The sequence below is a fragment of the Cicer arietinum genome, chromosome 6 (genome assembly GCF_000331145.2).
Source record: "Cicer arietinum cultivar CDC Frontier isolate Library 1 chromosome 6, Cicar.CDCFrontier_v2.0, whole genome shotgun sequence".
Taxonomy (NCBI): Eukaryota; Viridiplantae; Streptophyta; class Magnoliopsida; order Fabales; family Fabaceae; genus Cicer; species Cicer arietinum.
Genome location: NC_021165.2, coordinates 22,536,846 through 22,550,506, shown reverse-complemented (window position 1 = coordinate 22,550,506; position 13,661 = coordinate 22,536,846). Strand labels below are relative to the sequence as shown.

General features: G+C 28.2%; 1 protein-coding gene across 1 annotated transcript; it reads left to right on the top strand.

The window, feature by feature from the left end:
- The first annotated feature begins 4,974 nt into the window (after positions 1–4,974).
- LOC101492340 (DAR GTPase 3, chloroplastic) lies at positions 4,975–9,776 on the top strand. Its single transcript, XM_012717249.3, has 9 exons — positions 4,975–5,246; positions 5,811–5,963; positions 6,058–6,174; positions 6,988–7,131; positions 7,218–7,304; positions 8,088–8,203; positions 8,766–8,947; positions 9,159–9,216; positions 9,326–9,776. The coding sequence occupies exons 1-9, from the start codon at positions 5,061–5,063 to the stop codon at positions 9,447–9,449; spliced, it is 1,167 nt and encodes a 388-aa protein (XP_012572703.1). The 5' UTR covers positions 4,975–5,060; the 3' UTR covers positions 9,450–9,776.
- Positions 9,777–13,661: the final 3,885 nt, after the last annotated feature.

Genomic DNA, 13,661 nt, shown 5'->3' with positions numbered 1-13,661 from the left:
GAAGTTACTAATCGCAATTTGGAGATGCGACGATGTGAAACATTTTTTTTTCGTCCTTAATAGAAGGTTTGGGATGCGACCATCTATTGCTATATAATTTTTTTTTGCCATTTTATTAATTTTTTTAATTATTATTTAATAAATCATAAACAAATAAAATATTTAAAAATCCAAAAACTATTAATAAAATAAAAAATATCAATAAATAATAATATTATAACTTTTAATAATAATAATAATAGTAATAGTAATAAAGTAAATTATATTAATAAAATCAAATTAATTAAATTGAACCAATAAAAACGTTAAATTAAAGAAAAAATACAAAAAATTGAAGAAAAAAAATACATCAAATTTATGTTTTATTATTATTATTATTATTATTAATAAAAACTTCCTCTATTTTTTTATAAAAATATTATTATAAAAATTTCCTCCTATTTTTTTATATCTAATAACTAAAAATTAATAGAAATAGTAATAATAATAAAATATGTATTTTTTTTTAAATTGTGGTATTCTTTTCTTTAATTTAACGTGGTTTATTTGTTCAATTTAATTAACTTTATTAATATAATTTACTTTATTATTATTATTATTATTATTAAAATATATAATATTATTAAAATTATTATTATTTATGAATGTATTTTATTTTATTAATAATTTTTTAAATATTTTAATTATTTATAATTTATTATTTATATATATATATATATATAAATAGTAGTAGATGGTCGCATCTCCGGAATGTGACCTTCTATTAAAAATAAAAAAAAAATATTTTAAATCGTCGAATCTTTAAATTGCGATCCACAATTAAGATTGAAAAATAAAATATTTATATATTATTTTTTTAAAGTGTGATATTTTAATAATAAAAAAATAAAAAATCCACAAAAGATAGCATATGTTTGTCTTTTACCATAGAAAGTCCACACCACATAGGGATTGGGATAAGAAGCTTCGAGCGATAGATTCCACTTAGTCGTGTGGTGAATTGTGAATCAACTACCAAACGCAGAAACAAAACATGCATATAACACTCCCTCCATCCTACAATTTACATGGAAAGAAGTTCTTCTAAATTAATTGACTATTTTAATTGTTCTTTTTAATTAATATTATTTATATTATTTTTAATATAATATATTTTATTATGTATTTATTATGTTGATTATGAACTAATATCTAATAAGAATAATTTAGTAAAAATTGTATTATATATGTATATATACTTTTTAATATATATGAAATTATCAAATGATTCAGTTATTTTATAATTAAGGAAGTAACATTTTTTTTCTATTTTTTATTAAACTTAAATGTATTTTTGGTCCTTCTATTTTGTATAAAATAAATTTTTAAATCCCTTATTTATGAAACTTTTTTTTTCCCACTATTAACTATTTTTTGATCCTCTACTATTTTTGATGATGTGATATTTTCATTAACTTATTTTTGTTATTAATTTTTTATATATTAAAAATCAATTAATTTTATTTATATATATGTATATATTAAAATATTTAAAATAATTTTTTTATCTTATTTATTTTTTTAAATAATTTAAAATGTTAAAATATTTATATAAAATTGTTAAAATTTTATTTAAATATTTAAATATTATATTTCATATTTATATTTATTACATTTTTAATATTTAAATAAAATTTATTTTAACCAACAATAATTTCAAACTTTAAAATATTAAAAATAAGTTTTATATGAAAAACATTAAAAAATAAAATAAATAATAAAATTAAAACAATAAATTCAAATAAATAAAATTTTAAATATTTTCATAATAAAATATTTTTAAATAAATATTTAATAAACAAAATTTAAATAAATAATTTTGATATTTTATTTTATAAATAAAATAAATATCAAATAATATTAAAAATGTCATAAATTTAAATATCAAATTTAATGTTCGGCATTTAAGCTTTTACACTAATATGAAGCTGGAAGAACACTTGCATAGTCACAAATACAAATATAAGATATTAGACACATACAAATACAAAAAATAAAGGGATGAGAAAACGATAATAATAATAATAATAATTATTATTATTATGATTTTAAAAAATAAATAAAATATTTAAATGTATACTTAAATTATTTCAGGTTGTTATCACACAAAAATTATTCATGAAGTTGAGTTCCATGTAGAACGTAATATTATTTTTTCCACCTTAATTGAGATCAATTTTTTGAGTATTTTGCTTATATGTTATCTTTTTATTTAAAACTCTTTATTATATTTTATATTAAAATTTGTATATCAAAATATTATATTTTTTTGACATTCAAAAAATCACATCTTTATCATGCAACCACTTGAAAATAATTTTTTCACAATAATAAATCTTATCTCCATAATCCAACCACCTATAAAATTTAAATTAGATATAGAAAAATGCTAAAGAACACTCTATTTCTAAAAATCATTTTAACATTTATTCTTTTATTAAATAAAATTAGGTGAATTTCACCACTTCAAACTATTTTTAAATTGCGAAATCAATATTAATTTCATCAAATAAAAAGATAGATATTAAAGTTAACGTTGGAAGGAGTGTCTTGTTAGCCCTCCTATGATCTTATCTGGCTATATATGTTGCCACTACGATTTCAGTCATTAGTCATTTCAGAGAATCAAATGATCGCTCACATGCCAGAGTGGCAGGACAGCCACAGTAGCATAGAAACTAGCCAATAGTACTATTTCTATGAAAAAGCATTGGATTCTATCGTCTCTCTTCTTTTTATGGCCAAATAGTGACACCGTCGTAACCTCAAAATTTTGACTTTTATACCTTATTAAAACCGTCAATGTAAATTAAATAAACAAATTTAGTAGGGGTGGATTCCTCGATCCATGATTTTGACTCTTGGCCCAACCCAAAAGTGGTTCTTTTTGAGTTTTGACAGGAGAATCACATCATAGAGCATCACAATTTAATTCTTGATTTATTTATTCAATTTTAAATAAAATTTTTATTTCATAAAATGTTAATAATTTAATTTTTTACAAAAATTTAATATTATATTTAAATAAAATCCAAAAAAAATATTATTAACTTATATATATATATATATATATATATATATATTCATTAAATTCATAACTCAAATTTTCAACTAAACTCGTATTTTTATTTCCAATAACATTAAATCCATAAAATTAAGAAATCAAACTTTAAGATTTGATGCAAAAATTACAAATATAATATCTTCTTCTTTCTACAGTTCTCTAAATCAAATTCTTAAATTTAAATATTAAAATATAAGTTCTTTATTTGATAAATTTAATGTTGTTGGTGATAAAAATATTGGTTTATTTGAATATTTGAGTTATGAATTTAATGAAAATATGTATTTTGTTGAAGATGATTATTAATTTTTTGAGGTTTGTTTGAAAATGACGATGAATTACTTGGATCTCTATATAAAAAAAATATTATATTGTTGACATTTAAAATATAAAGGGATTAAATTACTATTAAAATTAAATAAAAAATAAAATAAAAAATAAAATAAATAACTGAATTATTATATGAAATTAAGTTAAAGGACTTTTCGAAGTATTTTGCTTATAATTTTTTAATTACAATGTTTAATAAACATGTGAATAGATTACGTGATCAAATTAGTCTCTAAAATTTAAATATTAATTTGACTTACCTTTACAATTTAAATTACCACATTTTCTATTTACTCTTTAATAAACACTCAATTTTTCCAACTCAACTCTTAAAAAGTAGAGAATAGATCACAATAATAAATCAATATCAATAAATTTCAATAATACTAATTTATTTTGATACAATTTATGTAGGCTATAAATGAATTATTTAAATTTGCAATAAAAATTGAAAAAATATTAAAATAATATTAATAAGTATATCAATCAAGTGATAGTTTTTTTTTTTTTAATTTTTTTTTAATTTTGTATTTCCCTTAATAACTAAATATGTAAAATTGAGGTAGCTAATCATAACACTATACTTACCTAATCTAAAAAATAATATATTTTGGAATAAATAAAGCTATAAAACTATACTTACCTATTCTAAAACATGATAGGCTTTGCTCTTGAATATTTGATCCAAAAGGTTAAATGAAATATAAGGAAAATATATATCACACGGTCCATCAATTTTTTTTAAAGTATCAGTATTTAAATTGTTTTTTCCATTAAAAAAAATCAATTTTGAAACAAAAATAGATATCTTAATTTTTATGGTTGGTGACTTTAATATATTTTAAAGAAAAAATAATTATTAAAATAAATTAATAAAAACTATTTGAATGAGTAAGAAAATTTAATTAAAAATTAAATAGAAACAAAGTCTCACAAAAGGTAGGGAAGCTTGAGCATCTCTTTGTATGAACTCTCCAGTCCTTTAAGTGATTGATATATTGTTGGTGCTTGAGAAAAAAAAGAAAGAATAAGAAAAAATATTGGCTCCAAAGAGTAAAAAAAAGGAGGAACTTGAGAAGATGACGTAGGTATACGGCACTCAAGCGGGATAGCCAGATCCATGTATTGCGTGTTGCGGATGCTAACGTACCCTAAATTTTAAGCCCCAGCCCACTATATTAGTATATGCAAAAATAAGCTGGTTTATTAAACTTATATGAAGCAGTTGTTCTCACTTCTCATATCACATACGCTAGGTTTTATTAAATTTTAGATAAAGATACCATAAAAATTGCAAAGAAAGATTGAAAAAAAAAATTAGAAAAAAAATTGAAATATTTTTTATTTTAAAAAATAATTGATTTTTTTTTTTTAAATGGGCATATGGACCCTCTAAGTCCATAGAGTTTTGTGAGTTTTTTTATATTCGAGGCTTTCTTTTTAATGGGCTTTTTGTTATAAGTTTTTTTGGCCTCTTTAATACGTAGACTGGGCCAATATACAGGGGATTTGACAAATTAACACCTCTAATTGTACTTCCTATCCATCCATACGAGAAAAAAAAACAAACTTTGAACCTATTTCTTTGAATTTATTTATCCGAAATGGAAAGTGTGTGTTGTAGTCGATGTTGTTAGAAGTGAAAGCAATAATCAGAAAATCAAAGAGAAGGAATAAGATGGTGACGAGTGTTCAATTTCAAGTATCATCATTACCAGGCTTGTGGCTCCCAAACTCTCCATCTTGCAGAAGATTCTCCACATCACCTATCTCTGCCACACCAACCCTCTCTTCTCAATCTTCCACCATTCAGGTAATCCCCTCACCTTTCTCATTCATCCTTTTTCTCATCTAATTTTTAGTTACTCTTTCCTTCATTTTTTGTTGTATTCTTAGTGTTTACCAATTCAACCTATGAACTACTGATATTAACACGTACGCGGCGGCGTTGATACTAACACGTACGCGGCGGCGTTGATACTAACACGTCCACACATTAACAATTTGAGAAAATGAATTCATTGAATGTAATTAATGGGCCAATGTCGTGTTGGTGTCAGGCACTGTGTTGGACACTGGGGCACAACTTTGATTAGAAGTGTTGAACTTATCTACCTAACTAGAAACTTGTGAGCCTGAATGCAGGCCTTATAAATTCAACTTAGGACACGTCCATAAGCTCTCTAGGATATCTTATGGAAACAACTTATAACATATATGAATTCAATTTGACTCTATTTTATCATTTGTTATAGAAATAGATTATACCTAAGAACTTATATAATAAGAATAAGTGGTTAATTAAGGTGTTTATCCAAATAGGATCTTAATCATTAATTAAAATTGAGTATTTTTTGTGATGATGGGAATGTTGCAGATAATTGGTGTGAAAGGCCATGGTTTGAGTGAAAATGGGTATGTCAATCCCAACAGCAATAACACATTTGATGGTTACCAAGGAGAGACTGATCTTTGGACTGATATTGACACTGATCTTTATCACTGGACAAAGGTCTTACGCCGTGTGCAGGTCTTTATATGCCCTTGTATATGTCTAATGTGTTGGTTTCATCTTTGCAAGACTTGGGATGCTGGATTTCTGATTCTTCCTGTATATTGGACAGTGGTTTCCTGGTCATATTGCAAAAGCAGAAAAGGAACTCAAGGAGCAGCTTAAGTTAATGGATGTTGTGATAGAGGTGCGGGATGGGCGAATTCCGTTGTCCACGAGTCATCCACAGGCAAGTTAACATGAATAATGTTCATTTCCTGTGTGTATACCTTTATTCTCTGTCTCCCTTGTTGTCTTAAACCTATTTGTATGATTGATTTTTTTGGTATTTAATTCTTTAGTTGTTGTTCTTTACTTTGTTACACGATAGGTGTATTTTATCATCAAGGGGGCGTTTGGGTAATCAACTTAATTAAGCACTTATTCAACAACTTTTTATCATATAAGCAGCGTTGTCAATCACAAATCCGCAAAAAATTGTAGTTTGTTCATATTCCGTTATGCTACAGTGTTATAGAGCCGCTATAGCTGCATTTGACAAGACTTTGTACTATACAGTACGTCGCTAAACAATAGCGATTTGTTCAATTCTGTTATACTATAGTGTGCTGCTATTTGACAACACTACCTATAAGTTCTTATATGTAACTTGCTTCTACAATTGAAGTGGGAATGATGTAAAACCCCACAAAAGCTGTCTGTAAGTCGTAACGAATTTATGGTGAAATTATGAAAGTAATCTGAATATAGAGTATGGGCATACCATAAACTATTTTCATTAGTTTTTCCAAACACTAACAAGTGCTTAGTCATAAGATAAGCTCATTCAAAAACCCCATTGGTGTTACAGTCATTTTCCACAACTTTTGTTTTATGTATAATATTTGTTTGTTCAATTCAACCTTAATTTTTTTTATGAATGTCGCATAATGCATCTTAATGGGGCATAAAATATTAGGTCATCTAAATACAGTATTTAGGCCTTTTGTACTAGGATGATACATCTTAATTTTTCATCTATCTGTTACTCCTGCTTTTGTAGATGGATCGATGGCTTGGTAATAAAAAGAGAATTTTGGTTTTAAATAGAGAAGACATGATATCAACTGCAGATCGAAATGCTTGGGCAGAATATTTTACTACTCATGGAACAAAGGTTGTCTTCTCCAATGGGCAGCTTGGAATGGTATTTAAACAAGATCTTTTCTTCTCCACCTCTCCATGTTCTGATGTTTCGTGTTTAACATATCTGATTCTATGCTCTATGTACAGGGAACAATGAAGCTAGGACGGTTAGCAAAGGAATTAGCAGCTGATGTAAATGTTAAACGGAGAGCCAAAGGACTACTTCCTCGTGCGGTAGGTTGTTTGTAGCAATTGCGAACCAATTTTGATTCTTTTTCTTCCTTTCCTATGCTATACTAGTTTTCTAAGAATAAGGAAACATATGGTTTATTGGAGAAAGAAATAACTTATTCCTGTATGCTTATACTAGTTTGTGCAACTCAACACAAGTTTTCCATTTCTAGGAATAAGGAAACATATGATTTATTAGAGATGAAAATCACTGAAGGCATACTACTTTTTGCAACTCTCTTTATCTCTTCCAAATTTTTTGCAGCTTCTATGCTCACTGATCTAAAACATTGTTCTGTAAATGTATAATGAATCTAAGTTTTTCTTGCTTCTTTTACTAAATATCATCTTGCTGTTCAGTACATGATGCAACACAAGTAATATTGTGCTGATTTCTTTTTACAATCTTGTTCTAGTGTCCGGCTTGCAATTCTTATTTTACAAAAAATGGGGCCTAATCAGCTTATCAATTAGTTGTACAGACTATAATTTCTGGATATAGTTGAGTTCCATGGATAATGGATTCTTGAGTAAACTATTCATGTTGATTATCCTTCATTTCATAATTATATTCCAAATGTTATTTTATTATTTATTGATGTGAATTATTGTCCTATCAACTGTGAAAGTAGATCTTGCGGACATGAACTTCAGAATCCGCACATGGAAAAACGTTTCCTTTAATTGATAGAAAATCATTGATGTTACATGTAATACCCTAATGCTTCTCAAAATATTGTTATTAGTATTACTATTATATAAAGAATGTATGTTACTATCGAATAGGTTCGAGCTGGAATAGTTGGATACCCTAATGTTGGAAAATCATCTCTGATCAACCGTTTGTTAAAATGGAGAATGTGTTCAGCAGCTCCAAGGCCAGGAGTTACAAGAGAATTGAGGTAATTTCTTCATTTTATTTCCCTAAATAATTTCCAAGTTCAAACATAACATATAAATTTGTAAATGAATTTATATTTAGTTTGTTCAACTTTTGACCTGACACTAACACCATACTGTTGAGTTGTACTTTGCCTGTTCTTTATTCTAAATGTGGCCATAATGTTATGGACCCCCTCCCCCACGCACAACTACAACATCAAAAAATTGAACCGATTGCAAATCCTAATGGCATGTCCTCTTGATTAACTATGTTAAAAACAAAATATTAGTTTTAGTTGCCTCCTGTTGCAATCACTGTCGCAACACTTGAACTTCCATCAGAAGGATTTATATTCCGAATGCTGAAGTTTTTAGCTTCTAGGGTTTTATTTGTTCTCAACAGAGGAAGAAGTTAATGGTGGTATCTTAGGTTAGTAGTGTCAAATTCAGTTTCCTGCAAAAGTTTATCACAGTAAATTTGTTCTGGCTAGAAATTGGAGCTCAAGCAAGAAGTAATGGTGGATCTTTCATGAATAACATACTGAATACATCATTTGTTGTATTCTTTTCTTAATACGAAAGGTGGATTCGATTTGGGAAAGATCTTGAATTGCTGGATTCTCCTGGGATACTTCCAATGCGAATCAGTGATCAGTCAGCAGCTATAAAACTTGCTATATGTGATGACATTGGAGAGAGATCCTATGATGTGGATGATGTTGCTGCAATTCTTGTGCAGATGCTTACAAAGCTTCCAACAGTAGGTATGTATCATTACAGCCCTTAAAATCCTATTTCGGATAAGAAAAAACATTGGCTTCCTGACTTCGCCGTATTTTGGATGGCTCTTCACATTTTACAATAATCTTTCAATAATTTTAATAAACTAATCCAGCTGGGGATCAAGTACATTATTTAATTCCCCCCTCAAAGTTCAAACTTATAATTCTCAGCCGTTGTTCAATGGCACTGCAGGTCGAGATGCGCTTTGTAAACGATACAAGATTCGTGTAGACAGTCAATGTGGTAAAACGTATGCCAGTGAACTTTTTCCTAAAATTCTGATATATTTATTTGTTTTGCATTTGGAGTTCAGTGGTACGATAAATGTCTCTTGATATCATGTATTAACTTAATTGTAGATTCATAGAGAAGCTTGCACTTCATCTGTTCAATGGAGATGTTCATCAAGCAGCGTACCGTGTCCTGTCAGATTTCAGAAAAGGTAGGTTTGGTTGGACTGCATTGGAGAGGCCTCCTAGGTGACCTCGGATGTTTGCTTTTAGAAACAAAATTCTGTAAAGCTAAAACTGAATTATGCTGGAGATCTCTAGGAGCAAACTGCATAACTCAATCCCTCATGGTTATGCTATAATTGTGAATGGTATCATGAAAAGGAACGATCTTGAATTTTCTGTAAAGATTTGAGGCACACGAAACAAAGGATTTGAACCAATAGATGCTTCATGTTATTACCATGTAATTATTCTTTGGTATGATGTAACATGCTCTGTCTGTATTGTATATACTACTAGTGTTGTGCCATAGGATTTTTTGTATGCATCATGCTTATTGTGTATCTTTAATTCTTTATTTTAGTGTGTCGATGATTTAAACTAGACTGATGTGCTAAAGTCTATTAGCTACAGACGAAGAAGAGCAAAACAAAGACAAATCTTTCTCACAACTTACAAATTATCATCTTTCGGTAATTTTGTACAATCCAAAAAGCCTAAGATTAAAAGGGTTGCTGTTAAGGTTAAGAAAATTGTTAACTCTTTTTTGTTGTTTATGAGAACTGGTTCTTTTAGATCTTGTAATTCTAAGCTTGCAATTTCTGTTAAATTGCCTTTACCAATTAGGAGGAAGACTCTTTGAGAAGGTGATTTAATTTAATTTATTTCTTTTCCTATGATAATTATATGTTACTATTGTTTTCAACAATTTCAGTTTTTTACTGTGTGGTTGATTTAAGAAGAGAAATAAGCAAAAAGTATTAGTAGTAGTTTTAAGAAGGACCACATCTATTATAAATTATTTTAATTCACACAAATCAAATAGGAAAATTAATTAATTAATTCAAAGTACTCATCTAGTATACCAAAGATCAGTCATAAGTTGCTCTCGATACTAAAATAAGTTGGTTTATTAAACTTGTATGGAGCAGTTGTTGTCATATCACATATGCTATACTTTATTAAACTTTAGATGGCGATATCATAAAAATCGGAAAAAAAAAGTTAAAATGTTTTTTATATCAAAAAAGTAATTGATTTTTTTAAAATGGGCCTATGGGTCCTCTAAGCCCATAGAATTTTATGGGCTTTTTTACATTTAGGACTTTCTTTTTAATGGGCTTTTTTGTTATAAGGTTTTTTGACCCCCTTCAATATGTGGGCTGGGGTCAATATATAGGGGATTTGATAAGTTGACGGCTCTACTAATATATAATGGTTTTCTTTTGAAAGTATATTGGGCCTAACTTTGATTTTTTTTAGGAATTGGGCCTCATAAATGACCATTATTAATTTTTTTTTTTTACCGTTATATATCATGCTCCATAAATAGAATTTAGTTTTTTGTGAATTATTTATTAATTTTATGTATTTGTTATGAAGTTTATATTTTATAAATTATGATTTAATTTATGAAGTTTATCGAAATAATTATTTAATTATTAACCAGTTCATAATATATTCATGGTTCTTTCTTTGATGTAGTTGTGCACGATGTTTGAAAGGATCGCAATAGTATAATGTTTTCTCGATCTTTCTCCTCGAATTTTTATTTTATTTTTTCAAATTGTCAATCAGGCTAATCCATTAATCAAGTTCTTCTTCTTCTTCTGCAGGGGCAGAACCAATATTTGATTGTTAGGGTGGTCATCTATCTTTAAAAAGTTCATCCATCCAATATAAGTGATTAAAAGCCATATGGAACTCCAACAAAAATAAAAAATACATTTAAGAAGTACAATTTACTATTTATCTGCTTCTTAATGTCTTAGACAACGAGTTAATTCATATCGACTCGAGACAAATTGAAATTTAAAGGACCCATTCATTTCTCTTTATTTATCAAAATGTCATCAATCGAGTAATTGTTTCAACAGTAAAAACTAAAAAAGTCGTTAACTTATACTTTTGATGAATGTCGTCGACCGTCGTTATTGTTTCTAGTTTTTTAATTATTATTTTCCCCCAAAACAAAAAGAGGATAAAAATAGTACACTGACAATGTAAAATAACTTTATATTGAAGTAGAAATGTTGATTTACAAAGAAAGAGGTTTGAATTGTAAATGTTCCTATTTAAAATTTCCTGTAAAAACTTAAGATTTTAACTCAAGATTGATCTTGGTTGTGAAAACAGAAAACGGAGAACGTTATTGGTTTTAACCAAAAAACGAAGAACGTTTTTAGTTAGTGAAAATCAGCAATTTAGTTTAAATATTTAACTTTATAATCAATCAGACTTAATGCAAATAGAGATAAGAGAAGATATACCAAACAAAGATATATTCTGGTTCATCCAACCAAGGTTACGTCTAGTTCTCACAGTTGTGAGATTTTTCACTAAGCGTTCTAAACGGAGAACGATCTTAGTTTTTACACCACCAGTTCAGATGAACCTTGATCTGTTACACACTGTAAGACCCATAATTTTAAAGTACACTTTATGTATTTTATATGTTTTGGATTTTGGCTCGGAGGCTTTTTAGCCAAAGTTAATAATACTATGGAGTTTATAGGATCAAAAAGTTATTTTGACACCGTTTAGAATTACTCGTCGATAAATAAATTTAATTTAAGTGCGGAGAATCCTTTACATAGAATTTAATGCGTTACGGGTGAAATGGTAATTTAACAAATATGTAGATATTTTGGGATATTTGTTAAGTTATATTTTATATATATATATATATATATATGTTTGGTTGGAGGGAAAAAGAAAGGAAATTAGAAGGAAGGAAAAGGAAAAGAAAAGGTTATATAAAGGAAAGAAGGAAATAGAAAGGAAGGAAAAACAAAGAAAGGAAAAAGAAAGGAAGGAAAATCCGATTTTCCATCTTCTTCCTCTGCTACCTGCGGCCATTTTTCCCTCCTTCTCCCATTTTCATTTTCGTTGCTTTCTTTTCTTCAAGACTAGTAACTCAAGGTTGGGTGAGTGTTAGAACAAGGATTTCGCAACTCCACTATTCCTCTTTGATTCGAAAACGAAGAAAAACAGTATTTGAGATTCAAACACAAACCCCTCTGTTTCTTCTAGATCTAAGCTTCGTTTCGCGAAGAGTTTGAAGGGAAAGTTGCTCACTACCACGCTATAGTGCTAGGGGACCAATTTGGAGGCGACGTTGCGAGCGGAGATTTTTACCGGATTTGCTCGCGGTACCGGAAACGCACGTTAGAGCTAACGCGAAGGTAAGAGCTCCTTCCAAACTTTTAGTTTGCATCTAAGGCCTTATCTGTAGTTGTGTGGAAACGAATTATGTAAGGATTGGAGTATTGTTTTGAGAAAAATGATTTTTCCTCATGTATGTAAGATTTTGAATAAATGAAATTTATTATGTTGATTTGTGTTCATCGTATTTGACATGTTCATACTTGATGTTTGTTGATTGATGTGCTTTGGTGTGAATTATGAATTGAATGTGAGAATTTGTTTGAGTTTGTTTTGTGTGGAATTTGAAAACCATTAAGTTAAATGAGTATTAAGAATGGGGAATCTCTTAATGTCTTATTTACTTAATGTGTGTTTGTTTGTGAAAAATCGTTTAAGTTAACTGGGCGTTAAGAATGGGGAATCTCTTAATGTCTCGGTTACTTAATATTTGTTTTTGAAAATCGTTTAAGTTAACTGGGCGTTAAGAATGGGGAATCTCTTAATGTCTCGGTTACTTAATATTTGTTTTTGAAAATCGTTTAAGTTAACTGGGCGTTAAGAATGGGGAATCTCTTAATGTCTCGGTTACTTAATGTTTGTTTTTGAAAATCGTTTAGTAAATGAGTATTAAGAATGGGGAATCTCTTAATGTCTCGTTTACTGAATATTTTGTTTTGAAAATCGTTTAAGTTAACTGGGCGTTAAGAATAAGGAATCTCTTAATGTCTCGGTTACTTAATATTTGTTTTTGAAAATCGTTTAAGTTAACTGGGCGTTAAGAATGGGGAATCTCTTAATGTCTTGGTTACTTAATATTTGTTTTTGAAAATCGTTTAAGTTAACTGGGCGTTAAGAATGGGGAATCTCTTAATGTCTCGGTTACTTAATGTTTGTTTTTGAAAATCGTTTAGTAAATGAGTATTAAGAATGGGGAATCTCTTAATGTCTCGTTTACTGAATATTTTGTTTTGAAAATCGTTTAAGTTAACTGGGCGTTAAGAATGGGGAATCTCTTAATGTCTCAGTTACTTAATATTTGTTTTTGAAAATCGTTTAAGTTAACTGGGCGTTAAGAATAGGGAATCTCTTAATGTCT